This window comes from Carya illinoinensis, chromosome 1 (assembly GCF_018687715.1).
Source record: "Carya illinoinensis cultivar Pawnee chromosome 1, C.illinoinensisPawnee_v1, whole genome shotgun sequence".
In the NCBI taxonomy this organism is placed as follows: domain Eukaryota; kingdom Viridiplantae; phylum Streptophyta; class Magnoliopsida; order Fagales; family Juglandaceae; genus Carya; species Carya illinoinensis.
The window spans coordinates 50,618,138-50,635,404 of NC_056752.1; the positions used below are offsets into that span (position 1 = coordinate 50,618,138).

Genomic DNA, 17,267 nt, shown 5'->3' on the forward strand with positions numbered 1-17,267 from the left:
TAATACGTCTTCAAAGGAATGACCGGCACACTCACGAGGCTGACCTCTAAAGTAAAAAGAAAAGGCCAGCGTACACGAATTTTATTTTATTTTATTTTTAATTAGCTGAGCACATGCTAAATTCCAAAACAGAATTAACGCAAGGTTTTTCCTAAATAATTTAGAAAAGTCGCAATACATTCATGAAAATTTAAAGATAGTTTATGTAGTTTACTTTAAAATATTATTTAATAAAGTATCTTTATAAGCTATTATTAATATGCAGTTTAATATATTATTAATACCCTTAATTCTTAAAGAGTTAAAGAAAATTAATGACTCAAAAGCGGACTCAAATTGTTTGGGGGAAACGGCCAAAATAAAAAATAAGGACTAGTTTGAATTTTTGAGAAAAGTTAAAAATTAAATAAAAATTATTTTAAAATTTAAAAAAATTAAATTATTTATTAAATTTTATATAAAAATTAAAAAAATTATAATAATAAAATAATATGAAATAAAAGGGTAGTGATAGGATTATTTAATTAAATATATTACCCTATCACTATTTATTTATTACTTATAATTAGAAATTTTTTTAATCATTTTTTAAAATATTGTTTTAACATTTTTAGCTATTAAAAAGAATAAAAATATATGTAATTTTATTAATAATTATTTTCTTAATTATTAAGTAAAATTAAATAAAATTAAATAAAAAATTAGTAAATAAATAGTAAAAAGATTCTAAACCTATCATTTTGCCTTTAAAAAGTCTGATCACCGATGGCTATAAAGATACGCAAAGATCGCCAGCTGACAAAGTGACAAATGACAATAATTGAATCCTTTCAAAAAAAAAAAAAATGACAATAATTGAATGGGACGCCAGAAACGATAGATGGCTGAGATCACATTTTATTTAAGATTAGCATTTTTCTTATAACATTGCCGCTCTTCACACCGCGTAGGAGTCCTCTAGTGCTGAAATGCTGCTAGTTCAAACACATGGAAAACGGAATGTAATATATATACAGTTACGTGTAAATGTTATATATTTATTTTAAAAAAAATAATAATATTTATTATTTAAATTGATATTTATAGTTATATAACACATAAACCTTACATATTTATTTTAAAAAATTAATAAATATGATATTTATAATAAAAAATTAATTTTTTAATAATAAATTTTACTATTTTTTAAAAAGACTATATGGCGCTTACATAACTCATAATTATTTCTAACATTCTTATTTTTTATACTAATCTTGGAAACTTGTGTTTTCCATTTTTCTTAATTTAATTTTAAATTACCACATGTTTCATCGATTTTTATATGTACAGTTAAAAAAATAATACTGAATCTTTTTAGGCCCTCTAGATGATCTCTCTAATTTGGAGCATCTTTTTATGCAAGTCAACATGCAATAGCTACCCCCATATAGATTAATTAGTGCTTATTCTGTATCCATTTATATGTCTTTATATATGTTTTCAAACCATGGTTACTTAGGAAATTAAACGCTATAAAATTGAGGCTGTTGTTGCATGCTTTTGTCGAATTCCCATTATCCTGGTTCAACAGTGACTTTTCATGGAAGCATTAAAGTAGACAAGTAGTACTGCATGTGAGCTTGTGATGGGTTTTTTATTGTAAAATAATGGCAACAGTTGTCTGGGAGAATAATTTGTACCGCTCGTGTGCAGATAACATGATTGCCATATAAAAACATTTATATTTATTATCTTTAATGCTACACATTAATATACGATTTATCATATTTATTATTTTATTTAAATATATTGTTAGATGAAGGGGTAACCCATACGTTACATAATTTGTAACGTCTAACGCATTGCGTTACTATCATTTTAATGACAGAGTGAAGGCTCAAGGCCAGCCGTGCAAGGTTTCTTGGTAGCATTCAAAAATAGTATTTAGGCTATGGATATATTAAATATTATTCTAGTCTATACTACGTAGTATACTTTGTCATTAAGAGGAGATGTTTGAAATTTGTTAAACTGGATAAACTTATAGAACAACTCAATAAGATGTGCTTGAGGTATATCTGTTGTGTTTTCTTACGCATACAAATATTGATGCATAAATATATGTATTTAAATAAAAAGATAAAAATAATAAGTTATATTTTACTAATTTTAATGTGTAATGTAAGAATGATAAGTAACATTTCTAATTATAGATACAGCCAAAATATTGCATCTCAAAAAGGAAATAAAAATTGGTAAATTAGGGAACAATTATTGTAAGCCATTCAGGATCTCTCAGAATCTCAGATTAATGATCGATGAAATATTTAATTTTCGGCTTAAGTATAAATAAATTGCAAATGATATAGAGAAATCAGGCACGAACAGAAGACGCCGTACAATTATTTATGAACAATAAACATAACGTTGGTACAATTGACCACTTGATCGTTGGTTCCTTCGAAGAATGAAGGAAAGAGTTTTAATATATATAAGTAAAGTCGCGTACTAATTTGTGTACCAATACTGATTTATTTATATTTAAAATTTAAATTAATACTATTTTTAATAAAATTTATTTTTTAACTAATCACATCAAATTAGTACGTAAATTAGTACATAATTATATTTATAACTATATTTTTTCTGAAGAAAATGGTATGAAAGTACTCTCCAAACTATAAGAGTAATGTTAAGAATAATTTTTAAATAGATAAATTTCAGATAAATTATTTATAAAAATTGGATTCTGCTTTTGGCACATTATACGGTCATAAACAGATTTTATCAAAGTAAATTCAAGAGCATTTTTCCGTATATAATATTGGACACAAAGGGTTCCGGGTTAAGCGTACGCGATCAGTGGGTCCACCAAAACAAAGGGCATAATGGTAGTTTAAGAAGGGAAACGAGGTTTCTGATCAAGATCAGAGCCTATTTAAATGGAAGCAATCGGGCATGCTTAATATCACGAAGTAAAGTTTTCGTTTCTGCAGATAAGGCAAAATGTGGCAATCACTAGTATTCTTTCTGGCCACAATTTTGGTGGTCTCCCAAGGGTCAGAACTGGGTCTGAGCCACCAAATTCACCTTCTCCGGCCAAAATCTGGTTCTGGGGGTGCCATTGTTCCTAATGTTTCATGCCTGAGTTGGCGAGTCGCGGTGGAAGCTCATAACATTATTGGCTGGTCAACGGTTCCGAAAGAGTGCGAAGGCTACGTGGGGCATTACATGCTGGGACATCAATACAGGAAGGACTCCAAAGTGGTTGCTAACGAGGCTTTACTCTACGCTCAGAGTCTCAACCTCACTGGAGATGGCAAGGATGTTTGGATCTTCGACATAGATGAGACTACGCTCTCTAATCTGCCTTACTATGCCGAGCATGGATTTGGGTACGCAGTTCAAATAATTAATTATTAATTATAATTAATAGACCGATTCATAGCAATAACATCAAATGAGATTAGATCAAGAATAATACACGATATGTTTTTCAACCATGTTTTTAAACGAGTGTATTTTTATAAAGTGTAATTATTTTTATAAGTTGTTAATGTGTACGTTTAACATTTTCTTCTTCTTCTTCTTCTTTTTATTGTTTAAGTAGCAGGTTGCTTAAAATAATTATTATTAATGGCATCATCTTTACCTAAGTAATTATAAAATATAAAAAATATTATAGATACAAAGACATTATATAAAAATAATTTTATAAAACTTGATATAATTTGTCAGATTATAAAGTTATTTTTATTATAAAGTAGATCTAATGGATCTTATAAAACTACATTAATTTATAAAATTACTTTTGTAATTTATTTGTAGATGTAATAATCTTATAATATTACCATATACCCCACGCGACCAGCTGTGACTCTTTATCATGGGACCATGCACATCATCATGATAACCTCTTAAAGTCGCTTTTCTTTTTTAATATATGAGTTATTCAAGCATTTAACATCCAGTTATGAAGCAATTTCGAGTACTGAAATCTTCATATTCTAAAAATCACCATTTTCTTGATCACAAGTCGGGAAAAAAAAAAAAAAAAAAAAACACTTGAGTGAACTTGATCTTTGCTTCTGATTATAATTAAACACTTTCTTTAATTTCTTTTATTTTTTCTTGGTAGGATTAATAATTAAGCAGTCGATCGACGTTATTCTTGTTTTATGGTCGATCCATGGGACGACACATGATTCATTGCCAGATACTAAAAATTGGATTGAAATTTCAGGGCGGAGCCCTATAATTCTACGCTATTCAACGCATGGGTCCTGAAAGGCACACAACCGGCATTGCCGGAGTCTCTGAATCTGTACAAGAAACTTTTATCTCTTGGGATTAAGGTTATATTCATAACAGGAAGAGGAGAAAGCCAAAGAAATGTCACGACAACCAATCTAAAGAATGTTGGATACCACACTTGGGAGAAGCTTATACTCAAGTATGCAAAAGCTAATTAAAGCTAATTAATCTAGTAATTAATATCGATCACTATATATAATAATGTTTTTAACACTATATCGGGTTGTTGTTCTTTTATGACGTTTATTTGTTTTCATATACAAGTTACACGGATGTTTGGTTGCAGGGGCTCCGCTTACTCCGGAACAACAGCCGTCGTGTACAAATCAAGTGAGAGGAGGAACTTGGTGAAGAAGGGTTATAGAATCGTTGGGAACATTGGTGACCAGTGGAGCGATCTCTTGGGACATCATGTCGGCAATCGGACATTCAAGCTACCCGATCCGATGTACTACATTAGTTGATGATCATTAATTGTGTAAGAGATAAAATCAAATCAAGTGTTTGATTTGATTATTATATTTTATATATCAACAAGTCTTGTATGTATTCGTAATTATCATGACATTTATCTCTCATTTTATATAATTTGAACCTATGTTTTGTCTTCAATATATTCGGAATAACAATACATTGTTATTTCGTTATATTTGGGACCCGACCATGTGAGTAGAAGTCCAATCGTATCCTAAAATGAAGATGTCTTGTCTTCAATTTTACCTCATATAATCACGTTAGGGTCTTTTTGGCACGACCTTCAAGTGGGTCCACTTCTTCCTCTATAAATTTGAAATCAAAGACTTGTTAATCATTATAAAGATAAAGCTTCATCAGACATACCATTCACTATGCAAGGTATGATTAGCTTACAGGTGAGCATCACGTGACACGTGGGATTCACTTTTATTAGTTTAGAACTTAGCTGGAGTCAACAACAAGCCGTGGAAAGAGGGAAAATTATAAAAGTATTAACTATTTATCATTTTTATAATTATTTTTTTAATCAGATGATATAATTATACGAGTTAATTATAAAATAATTATAAATATATAAAATAAAAAAAGGCTGCCACATGTCCATCTGTACGGTCCGAAGCCTAAACATAAACCACTCTCCTTTCCCGAACGTGAATGGCACTCATTCAATCATTCTTGAATGTACGGCTCAGAGTACACCACGGTCTCCCAAAGGGCCCACGACACCCTCTCTTTCGGCTACCATTCAATAGTATTCATGATAAAACATAAAGTTTCGAGAGAACTGCAATCTGTTGAGAAGAAATACTTTTGTCTCGAGGGATACGGAAATTTTCATCAGAGCAGTGGCAACGTGTTTATGTCTGAGTTAGAAAGTATGGTGGCTTGATTTTGATGGGGGTCAGGAAGGTATTAAGAAAATAATTTATTGGCTAAGTTGGCAACACATGTGAATTTAAGTTTAAGGGAATGTTGGGCTTTAGGGATTTTTGATAACTTTTAATGATGCTTTTTTGGCAAAATAAAGGTGACATGAAGACACTTTATTGCATCGGATTTACAAAGTTAAGTATTTTTCAAATTGGTGTTTTTTTACTCATCTTTAGGTACAAGTCTATTATATGTATGGAGGGAAATTTGGGAAGTCAAGTTTTTGTTATTTCAAGGATATCAATGGAGGGTTGTGAATGACACATCAATTAAGATATGAGAAGATGAATGGATTCCCAGGCATCAAGTTCTGAATAAAAAATTGTTATTGACATAGAGATATAATGATGATGATATAGTGACATCTCTTATTGATAGAGGTATGACGTGATGGAATGTTGACAAAGTTAGATCTCTCTTTAATTTAAGTGTAATAGCGGATATTCTCAAAATTTTCATAAGTTCAGGAGCACATGTAGATAAGTGAATCTAGAAATATGAAAGAAATGACACTTTTAGTGTAAAAAGTGATCATTCTCTGATCTACATAAAGTAGGTGTAGGAGCAATTTTAAGAGATGAGCATGAAAATGTGGTGATGACTACTAGAAAAACTGAAAATGAAGTCTTTGATCCTGAATCTATCAAGCTACTTACAATGTTTAGACGCTTGTAGCTATGTGCTCACTTGGGTTTCTTTAATCTTATTCTTAAAAGTGATAGCTTGTTGGTGGTGTGGGTTTTACGAGAGAATAAGTCTCTTTTGCATGTCTTGGGAATCTTATGTATGAAGTGCAATCACTATTGCATCTCTTTACTAAATACAAGGTTCAACATGTACAAAGGATGAGAATGTAAGAGTTTTATTTAAACTCTATGTCCCACACACCCATCTTAATAGAATTTGAAATAGCTCAAGTCTATCAGATTAAAGATGAGTGATAACGGGATAACAGAAATCCTAAGAGATAAGATTAAAACTCTATCTCTAATTATAGTCAGATACAAACTCTTAGATTTCTTGATGGTCAGAAATCAAAAATAGCACTGAGAGATTAAAGGGTTCTCACCTACAACATTAGAGTGCCTTTTGCCATCGTGAGACACTTGTGAGGCGAAGTTGCTAGGGTGATCCTTCTCTCATAGCCAGATTTAATTCTTCATCAAACTGATGGAGAAAGGTACGTATTTATTTATTACTGTTTATTATTGTGGATCATATGAAATCGAAGATCCGTTTATTAATGTTCATGTTAAAATATTTAACATGTGGTATCAGAGCATTAGGTTATAGATTTTTTATGATCTCGATATAATATTACAGATGCCGTATATCTCTTTAATATTTCTTTCGGTTGTGAAAGATAAAAATACACACTGTTTTGTCCCGATAATATGCATCCATCTGCTACGCCACACATATGCATAAAATTATAATTTGATTCTGCATATGTATTATTATCGAACTGGTATTCATGATCTGTATATGAAATATATATATGTGTGTGTGTGTGAAATTGCACATGTGAACTTCTGTATGCATTTGAATTGCTCCCAAAATTTTAGAAACTCTAAACTGTTCTTTGATTAAAACGAATGATATTGTTTTCGGGTTTATTAAAAAAAAAAAAAAAAAAAAAAGAACACAAATCTGGCCGTTGGGTCTAGTTTTACCACCGTGTGTGTGGTGGCCGTGGCTCTCATCGGCTGAGGGAGGTCAAGCGCCAGGAGGAGGTTGAGCTCCTCCTTGTCGGCGTCTCTGTAATGGCGGCAGAGGGCTCCATAGCCCACTACCGAGGTGTTTTCATGGTTATTAAAAAATAATAATAATAATAATAAAATAAAATAAAATAAAAGGGGGAAAGTGGAGGTGGACCTCGGCGGCGGGAGGAGGTTGCGGATACCATGCCGTCTTCTCCCTGCCAGCAAGGACCACCATTGAAGATGCCATGAAGACTCGGCATTGAAGGAAACGACACTATGTGCATTTTGATGGAAACGGCGCTGTGTGTATATGAGGAAGAAGAAAAGAAATCTGTAGGGTTTTATTGTGAAAAGCATAAGTGATTGAGTTTTGGGCTGGGCTGTGGGCTTCGGCCCAGTACATTCAATGAACTGATTTATGCTATCTGGACTGTGAGTCGACTGGGCTAGGGCCAGTCTGAGAGAAAAGAAGCAATCGGGCCTATGGGCCACATCAGTGGCCCCAGCCCAATAAAAGAACAAAAGAACAAAAAAAAAAAAAAATGGAGAGCAACCGGGCCTGTACAGTACCTCCGGCCCAAGTCAACATATCCAATTGACTTGGTCTCGGACCGGATTGCTGAACCGGTCCGGTTCAGACCCTGACCGGACCGGACCGGTCAGATTTATAAATAAAAAAAAAAAAAAAAAAAAGGAGGAGTCCGAATTTTATTTATTTATTTATATATACATGTTATTATTGTTATTTACATGTATGAAAATTTATTATTGATAAATTTATATGCATGTTATTATTGTTAAGTACATGTAATAAATTTTATTAAATGTCATGTGCATGTTATTATTACATACATAAAATACATATATGAATTGGCTCTTATTATCATGCTATATATAATTATTTATCCAATATGGACAAGTGATTTTCATCAAAATTAAAGAAAAACTTGGTTGCCCAAAGGTACAAGATTTTCTTCAATTTAGGTGAACAATCATTTAAATTCCATAGTAAGGTGGATATGATAGAGTGAACAATTTTGTGTGTCAAGATCTACTCCCAAAGGAGAATCTTGATGATACTACTAGTTCATCTATCAAATTAAGGTTGGAGTGAACACTTTGTGTATCAAGATCTACTCCCAAAGGAGGGTTTTGATAACACTACTAGTTCATCCATCAAAAGAAAAGTTGGAGGAAACAATTTGTATGTCAGAGTTTACTCCCAAAGGAGAATTATGATGATACACTTAGTTCATCCACAGAATTTAATATTGGTGAGAACACTTTGTGTATTAAGATCTACTCCCAAAGGAGGGTTTTGATGACACTACTAGTTCATCCATAATTATTTAAATTCTGATTATTGTTTATAAGTGTCTAACTCAAAGCATTATATGACGAATATTTTCTTGCAGTAAATGTACCGACATCATTACATTCACAAACTTCATCAGTTCCTGTTTTGAATGGCTCTAATTTTTCTGAGTGGGTTGAGCGAGTCAGATTCACCTTAGGGGTCCTTGACCTGGACTCATCTCTTACAAGTCCAAAACCACCACCCATCACTGAAGAGAGTAACAGGGATGAGAAAGAGTCATTTAAACAGTGGGAGAGATCAAACAGGCTGAGTCTAATGTTCATGAAAATGACCATATCTGAAAATATTAAAAATTCACTCCCTAGTGTTGAGGATGCCCAAAGTTTTTGAAAAATACTGAGGAGAGATTTAAGTCTGCAGATAAGTCTTTAGCAGGAACACTGATGGCTAGACTTACCACCATGAAATATGATGGAGCCAAAGGAATGCAAGAGCATATCCTTGAAATGACAAATATTGCCGCCAGATTACAAACCCTGGGAATGAAAGTAGAGGAGTCCTTTATTGTTCAGTTTGTTCTGAACTCATTGCCACCTCAGTATGGTCCATTCCAGATGCATTATAATTCTATTAAGGATAAATGGAATGTGAATGAGCTGGCAAGTATGGTAGTTCAGGAGGAAGTAAGACTGAAACAACAAGGGCATTACTCTGCTAATTTTGTGACCAAAGAAGCTGGAAAGAAAAAGCACCATTATAGTAAAAAGAAATGAATTGGACCACCAAGAGGAAAGGAGCCTGGAAATGTTAATCAGGTTCAACATAGTAGTACCAAATGCTACTGGTGTGGGAAAAATGGACACATGAAATCTGAGTGTCAGAAACGTAAGGCTTGGTTTGAAAAGAAGGGTAAGCCTCTTGCCCTTGTATGTTTTGAATCAAACCTTGTAAATGTTCCTACTAATTCTTGGTGGCTAGATTCAGGTGCTAATGTTCATGTTTCTATAACCATGCAGGGATACCTTACAAGCCAAACACCAAGCCCCAGTGAGCGATTCATTTTTATGGGAAATGAGAATAAGGCTGAAGTTTTGGCCATAGGGACTTTTCGTTTAGTTTTGAGTACTGGTCATTGTTTAGACCTTCATAACACAGTTTTTGTGCCTTCTGTGAGGCATAATTTAATTTCCCTTTCTAGATTGGACTCTGATGGTTATTCCTTTTCATTTCACAATGGTAGTTTCAATTTGTTCAGAGACTCTTTATTTATTGGTTCTGGGTTTCTTTCCGATGGTCTTTATCGACTTTGTCTCGATAATACATTTATTCATAATACCTATACCCATAACCATGAAATGTGTATTGGAACTAAAAGAAACATGATGAATGAACATTCTTATGACTTGTGGCATAAGAGATTGGGGCACATCTCCAAAGAAAGGTTAGAGAGATTAGTAAAAGAAGGGATACTTCCGCATTTAGATTTTACTAATCTTGAAGTATGTGTGGATTGCATTAAAGGAAAGCAAACCAAGCATACTAAGAAAGGTGCCACAAGAAGTAAAGAGCTTCTTAAAATAATTCACACAGATATATGTGGACCATTCTCTACTGAATGTTTTGGTGGAGAAAAGTATTTTATCACCTTTATAGATGATTTTTCACGGTTTGGATATATCTATCTGCTACATGAGAAATCTCAAGCTGTTTCAGTACTTGAGGTATTTCTCATGGAGGTGGAAAGGCAGTTAGATAGAAAGGTGAAAATCATCAGGTCGGATCGAGGTGGAGAATACTATGGAAAGTATGACGAATCGGGTCGTAACCCTGGCCCATTCGCCAAACTTCTTGAACAACGTGGCATTGTTGCATAGTACACGATGCCAGGGACGCCACAGCAGAATGGTGTTGCTGAAAGGTGTAACCGGACTTTATTGGATATGGTCAGAAGTATGGTAAGCAATTCTACCTTACCCAAATCATTGTGGGGTGAAGCCATTAAGACGGCAACTTATATCTTAAACCGGGTTCCTAGTAAGTCAGTTCCAAAAACTCCTTTCGAGCTATGGACTGGTAGGAAACCAAGTTTAAGACACATGCATGTTTGGGGTTGCCCAGCAAAAGCGAGACTTTACAACCCACATGAAAAGAAATTGGATCCCAGAACAGTAAGTGGGTACTTTATTGGCTACCCAGAGAGATCCAAAGGGTATAGGTTTTACTGTCCTAATCACAGTCCGAGAATAGTGGAAACAGGGAATGCCAAATTCATTGAACTTGGCGAAATCAGTGAGAAAATAGAACCTAGAGATGTGATCATTGAGGAAGTACGAGTAGATGTCCCCATACCTACATCCTCAGAAAAAATAATGGTTCCTCTAATTGATCATCACACTGATACATTGGAACAAGAGAATGATCACCCATCTCAAAATGATAATATCACTGATGAACCAAGTTCGGAGTTACCAGAACAGATAGTCTTACGCAGATCTCAAAGAGATTGGAGACCTGCTATTTCAGCAGACTATGTGGTATATGTAACAGCCCGCTAGAAATTCAATTAAGGAATTTCTATTGACTTTAGGAACCTCGTGAAAACTCTGTAAGTTTACACGAATCGACTAATCGCATAAATTTTAGCCTGTCAACATAGTTAGTGTTATCACTCACTATGGTGCTAGAAATGCGATTTTAATTATTTGAGATAGTTAAAAGTGTCAGAATACATTATAGTCTACACCACTAGGCTTAATTAAATATTTAGAATTTTTCAGTACTAAGTTTATTACGTTTATTTTTGGAGTGAATAGTAACCTCGGTAAATGTACTGAGCGCAGTGTTTTCAAAATCATAGTGTGAAATGTCCAAATTAGGATAGCGATATTTTATTTGGACACTTGGCAAGATCTTAACCACACATAATGAATAGTATTAGATACTTGGCACAAAGAGAAACCATTAGATGGAATTGTGAAGGAAATCAAGGTGTGAGATCATGACACCTAAGCAAAATACACATTTGGAAAATATCTTAAGAATAGAGATTTAAAATACACATAGAAAGATTTTAGCCACCTTACTCTTCCAAGTCTACTCCACATTTGGAAAATATATTGAGCTGATTTTTATAGATATTATTGGATAGAATATTTTGAGATAATATTTTATAGATATTTTGGGTAGGAGAAAACCACACTCAACTCTCAACTCCAGCCTTATCATTTCCCTTATCTCTTCCATAAGCATCTCCAGCCATCACCCACGAACTTATCTTCATTTACACGTTTCTTTAAAAGAATATCAAACATTCTCTCTCGGACAGCTTTTAGGAGTTCTTTTGCATGCCCATTTCGAAGCTGTTGTAAGTGTTTTATCATAAAGTCTCCTTCATATAAGTTGTTCCTTTTTGAGTCTAGTTTACATGGATATCTTATTTGCCCCATTTGAAGATCATTTGGTCAGTCAAATATTGTGTAAACTATAGAAAGGTCATTCTGGGAGATAAACTGGAGAATATGTTATAGTTTGGAGTTTTTGACCAAGCTAATGGATAGATATTGGTCTGAAATTTTTATGGAGTATTGTTAACATGTATATATGACTATTGGTTGAGGATTTTTGCATGATTGAAGGTTTTGATGAAATATTTGCTTAGATTTAGAAACTTAGAAACTGGAAGAAGAAAAACAGTTTCTATTTTGAGAAAGTTTAACTCTTTGGTGGTCTAAACCTATTCTAATGACTTTGATAATTTTATTGGAGGATCCTAAGCATCTTATATACATGTTATATTATTATTTTGAAGATATTTGATATTAGTTTCAAAGATATGAAATTTTATACAAAGAGATATTCAGATAAGCCAAAGTGTGGATGTTCTTGGCTAAATTTATGTTTTGGTTAATTTTTAACCATGTGATCTTGAATTAGAAGCTTATATATGTTTTAGGACATCTTTTTAAATCATGTGATGGTTTGGTTTGAAGATCACATATTTATAAGTCATAGATCAAAAGGTTGATCAAAACAAGTTAGAAACAAAAAATCAATAGAAATAGCATATGAGAATTTCGGCCCTATGGAGTTTTAATAGTTGTGATTAGTTTTAAATTTTTCTAAATTGATATTTGAGTTGAGGATAAAATTTACATGAGGCATGTAAATTTTGGTGACTTTTGGAGTTAGTATGCAAAATCCTTAAGTTATGGGTAAAACGGTCATTTTCCTACATGTAGGAAGTAAAATGGAAATTTTACTCTTTAAGTTAGTATTTTTCCATATTTCAAATTATTAGTGATTTAGTACTAACTTTAAGAATCACTAATTACAGTTCCTCGTGATCGCGCTTGAGGTTTTATAAGAAACGCGGAGATCGAGGTAAGTTAGCTTTTAACTTACTAGCAGTCTACTGTGTATGTGTGCTAAGTAAAAGAATTATAGTGTATGTATGTGTGTTATCATATATGTCATGCCATGCCAAATTATCACGTAATTGTTTATTATACAGAATTTATTCTGTCATCAATTTTTATCTGTTACATAATATATTCTGTTATGTATTACTGTACATTACAAGTACGTCATGCTAAGTATGCCATCTATTACATGTATGTCAAGTCATGTAATATTCACTGTTGCAAGTATGTCATGTTAAATATGTTGTCTATTATATGTTATGCCATGTTACGAAATGTTTCTATCTCAAGTTGGTCATGTATTTCAAGTTATGTTCAAGTCACGTTTCATCTTGAGTACATTATGTTTGTGTAGAATACATGGGGCCACAACAACTGTGGAGTATGTATTTTACTACAATTGTGATGCGTAGAATACATGGGGCCACAACAACTGTGGAGTATGTATTTACACGTAGAATACATGGGGCCACAACAACTGTGGAGTATGTATTTTTCATGTTAAGTCAAGTTTGTGTAGAATACATGGGGCCACAACAACTGTGGAGTATGTATTTACACGTAGAATACATGGGGCCACAACAACTGTGGAGTATGTATTTTTCATGTTAAGTCAAGTTTGTGTAGAATACATGGGGCCACAACAACTGTGGAGTATGTATTTACACGTAGAATACATGGGGCCACAACAACTGTGGAGTATGTATTTTTCATGTTAAGTCAAGTTTATGTAGAATACATGGGGCCACAACAACTGTGGAGTATGTATTTTTAATGTTAAGTCAAGTTTGTGTAGAATACATGGGGCCACAACAACTGTGGAGTATGTATTTTTCATGTTAATTCAAGTTTCAGAGCAAGTTCATGCTAAGTCAAGTTTCAGATCAAGTTCATGTCAAGTCAAGTTCAGTTCATGATTCAATTTAAGCTATGTCAATTATCCTATGTTGTACGCTAAGTTATGCTTAATTACTTATGAATTTGATTATGCATTTATGCTTTTACTGTCATACATGTATCATTAGTCTGTATGGAAGTTTTTTGTTAACTTGCTGAGATTTGTAATCAAATCTCACTTTGGTAGTCCCAACTACCATTCCCCCCGAATGGTAGATCTTGTTACAGGACCTGAAGGAGAATCAGGAGCTGATCAACTAGACACAGTTGACTAAGTGACGGTGCGACATAAATGTTGATATAGTAATTAACGTAAATTACTACTTGTACGATTGAGTTGCATCTCTACTACTTTTTGGATCATAACCATTTTGGACTAGTGTTGTGATCTTAGTTGTTCAATGGATTTTTATGTATGAAGTATGTTTTAAGCATTTGGGATATTTTCAATTTGGTGCATAGTATTGCTAAAGAAAAAATTTATCCGCTGCGAATATTGCATATTGTTAGATGCATGTTAGGAATATTGCATCTTATATGTCATGAACGGGGGCAGGTAACCTTGTGTTGCATGTCTCGACGCTTCAAATGTCCGTCCGATCCCAAACGGAATTTGGGGGCGTCACAGTATATCTCCAAGAATCTGAATTTGACATTGGGACAAGTGAAGATCCACTAACGTTTTCACAAGCTATAGAGAGATGTGATTCTAGTAAATGGATCGATGCCATGAAAGAAGAGTTGAAATCCATGGATCAAAATCAAGTTTGGGATCTCGTTGAGTTGCCTAAAGGGTGTAAAAGAGTCGGGTGTAAATGGGTCTTTAAGACCAAACGCGACTCTAAAGGCAACGTCGAACGACATAAGGCCAGACTTGTTGCTAAGGGTTTCACCCAGAAAGAAGGCATTGATTACAAAGAGACTTTTTCTCCAGTATCTAAAAAGGACTCGTTCAGAATCATTATGGCATTGGTGGCTCATTTTGATTTAGAGTTACACCAGATGGATGTGAAAACAACTTTTCTAAATGGAAGTTTGGATGAAGTGGTCTACATGGAGCAGCCAGAGGGCTACTCAGAAAAGGGCAAAGATCACCTAGTATGTAAGCTTAAGAAATCAATATACGAGCTTAAACAAGCTTCCCGACAGTGGTACTTAAAGTTCAATGATACCATTACTGCCTTTGGATTTAAAGAAAACATCGTTGATCGATGTATATACCTAAAGGTCAGTGGGAGCAAGTTTATATTTTTGATCCTGTATGTTGATGATATCTTATTGGCTAGTAGTGATCTTGGCTTACTTTATGAAACCAAGGGTTTTCTATCTAAGAACTTTGAAATGAAAGATATGGGTGAGGCATCCTTTGTGATCGGAATTGAAATTCTCCGGGATCGAAAACAATGACTGTTGGGATTGTCTCAGAAAAATTACATAGAAAGAGTTATTGAGAGATTTGGCATGAAAAGTTGCTCATCACTTGATACTCCGATATCAAAAGGTGATAAGTTTAGCCTATCACAATGTCCTAAAACTGAGTGGGAGCGTAAAGAGATGGCAAAAATCCCCTATGCTTCTGTTGTGGGGAGCTTGATATATGCACAGATTTGCACGAGGCCAGACATCAGTTTTGCAATTGGCATGCTTGGGCGTTACCAGAGTAACCCAGGGATGTCTCATTGGAAAGCAGCAAAGAGGGTATTGCGATATCTGCAAGGAACTAAGGATTACCAGCTTACCTTTAGGAGAACTGACAACTTAGAGGTAATTGGATACTCGGACTCTGATTTTGCCGGTTGTTCTGATAGTAGGAAATCTACTTCTGGATATGTTTTCCTACTAGCCGGTGGAGCAATCTCATGGAAAAGTATGAAGCAAACTATCACTGCTTCATCAACAATGGAGGCTGAGTTTGTGGCATGCTTTGAGGCCACAGTGCATGGTTTATGGCTGAGGAACTTTATCTCAGGGCTTGGAGTTGTTGACTCTATAGAAAGGCCGCTGAGAATTTATTGTGATAATTCCTCTGCAGTAATTTTCTCCAAAAATGATAGGTATTCTAAAGGTGCTAAACACATGGAGCTCAAATACCTAAGTGTCAAGGAGGAAGTACAGAAACAGACAGTGTCCATAGAACATATTAGTACTACGCTTATGATAGCAGACCCATTAACAAAGGGTCTAGTAGCGAAACAGTTTAAAGAACATGTTGACAGAATGGGTCTTATGATGTAAACATGTTATTGAGCTCGTAGATCTTTTATTTTGTTTTAGACACTTAATGATATCTATTATGGTTGTTTTGTTTCTGTTTTCTTGTCTTTCCAATTCTTTGTACATTGAATGGTTTGGAAGAATGGTGACAAGATAATGTCTGCAACAGACATGAATTGGAACCCAAGGCATTACGGTATTAGCCTTAATTATCCCAATTAAAGATCATGTAAAATTGGTTGCTGGTGTTGTGGTACATGGAAGGGAATTTGTTGATTATATAACAAAGGACCGCCATGACTCGCATCAGTAGTTGATTTAACATTGATATTACAGAACTCATGTAACGTACTTTGAGCTATGAAAGTTTCAGGAAATGTGTTGAACTCAAGATTTCAAGTTTCATGTGATTATAAATCTACACATGGATTTTGATGATAACAAATGAATTCAAAGAATAAAGAAGTCTCAAGCTCAAGTTGTCTACACAATGGAGTCAAGCACATCAAGGAAACAAGCATGAGCAAGAAGGGAACAAGTTCACATTAAAATTATAGAGTAATGTTGTAAATCTCTTCAAAATTCGAAATTAGGATTAATGCTCAAAATTAATATTTTATCATAAAGCATTAAAATACATTTTCCACATGTGCATGAATATTTTTGAAAATTAAATTTGAAAATTTTGAAAGATGATTGATTGTCATCTTTTGCATGTGCATGCCTTGATTAAAGGGTTGAACTTTGAAAATATTAAAGATGATTGATTGTCATCTTTCACATGTGCATGTTTTATTTGAATATTTTCAAAAGTGATTGATGCTTTTTTAGACTTATACAAAAAGTAAAAGATTAGGTTTGAATTTTTTGAAAATGAAAGTGTGCTCATTTTGTCATATGCCAAAAGTAAAAGATTAGGTTTGATTTTTTTGAAAAAGTGAATGATGTTGTCTTTGACAATTGAGAAAGAAGAACCTTTTATTTGAATTCTTTGAAAAAGTGAATGATGTTGTCTTT

The 17,267-nt window shown here is 33.7% G+C and overlaps 3 protein-coding genes across 3 annotated transcripts; all 3 read left to right on the plus strand.

Moving 5' to 3' along the window:
• The first annotated feature begins 2,937 nt into the window (after positions 1–2,937).
• LOC122281837 (stem 28 kDa glycoprotein-like) lies at positions 2,938–4,905 on the plus strand. Its single transcript, XM_043093647.1, has 3 exons — positions 2,938–3,374; positions 4,223–4,432; positions 4,580–4,905. The coding sequence occupies exons 1-3, from the start codon at positions 2,986–2,988 to the stop codon at positions 4,755–4,757; spliced, it is 777 nt and encodes a 258-aa protein (XP_042949581.1). The 5' UTR covers positions 2,938–2,985; the 3' UTR covers positions 4,758–4,905.
• Positions 4,906–9,164: 4,259 nt separating this feature from the next.
• On the plus strand, positions 9,165–9,494 carry LOC122300877. Its single transcript, XM_043111820.1, has one exon. It carries the CDS (start codon positions 9,165–9,167, stop codon positions 9,492–9,494), a length of 330 nt encoding a protein of 109 aa, XP_042967754.1.
• A 6,096-nt stretch (positions 9,495–15,590) lies between these two features.
• LOC122300884 (secreted RxLR effector protein 161-like) lies at positions 15,591–16,271 on the plus strand. The gene has a single exon (XM_043111834.1). The coding sequence runs from the start codon at positions 15,591–15,593 to the stop codon at positions 16,269–16,271; it is 681 nt and encodes a 226-aa protein (XP_042967768.1).
• Positions 16,272–17,267: the final 996 nt, after the last annotated feature.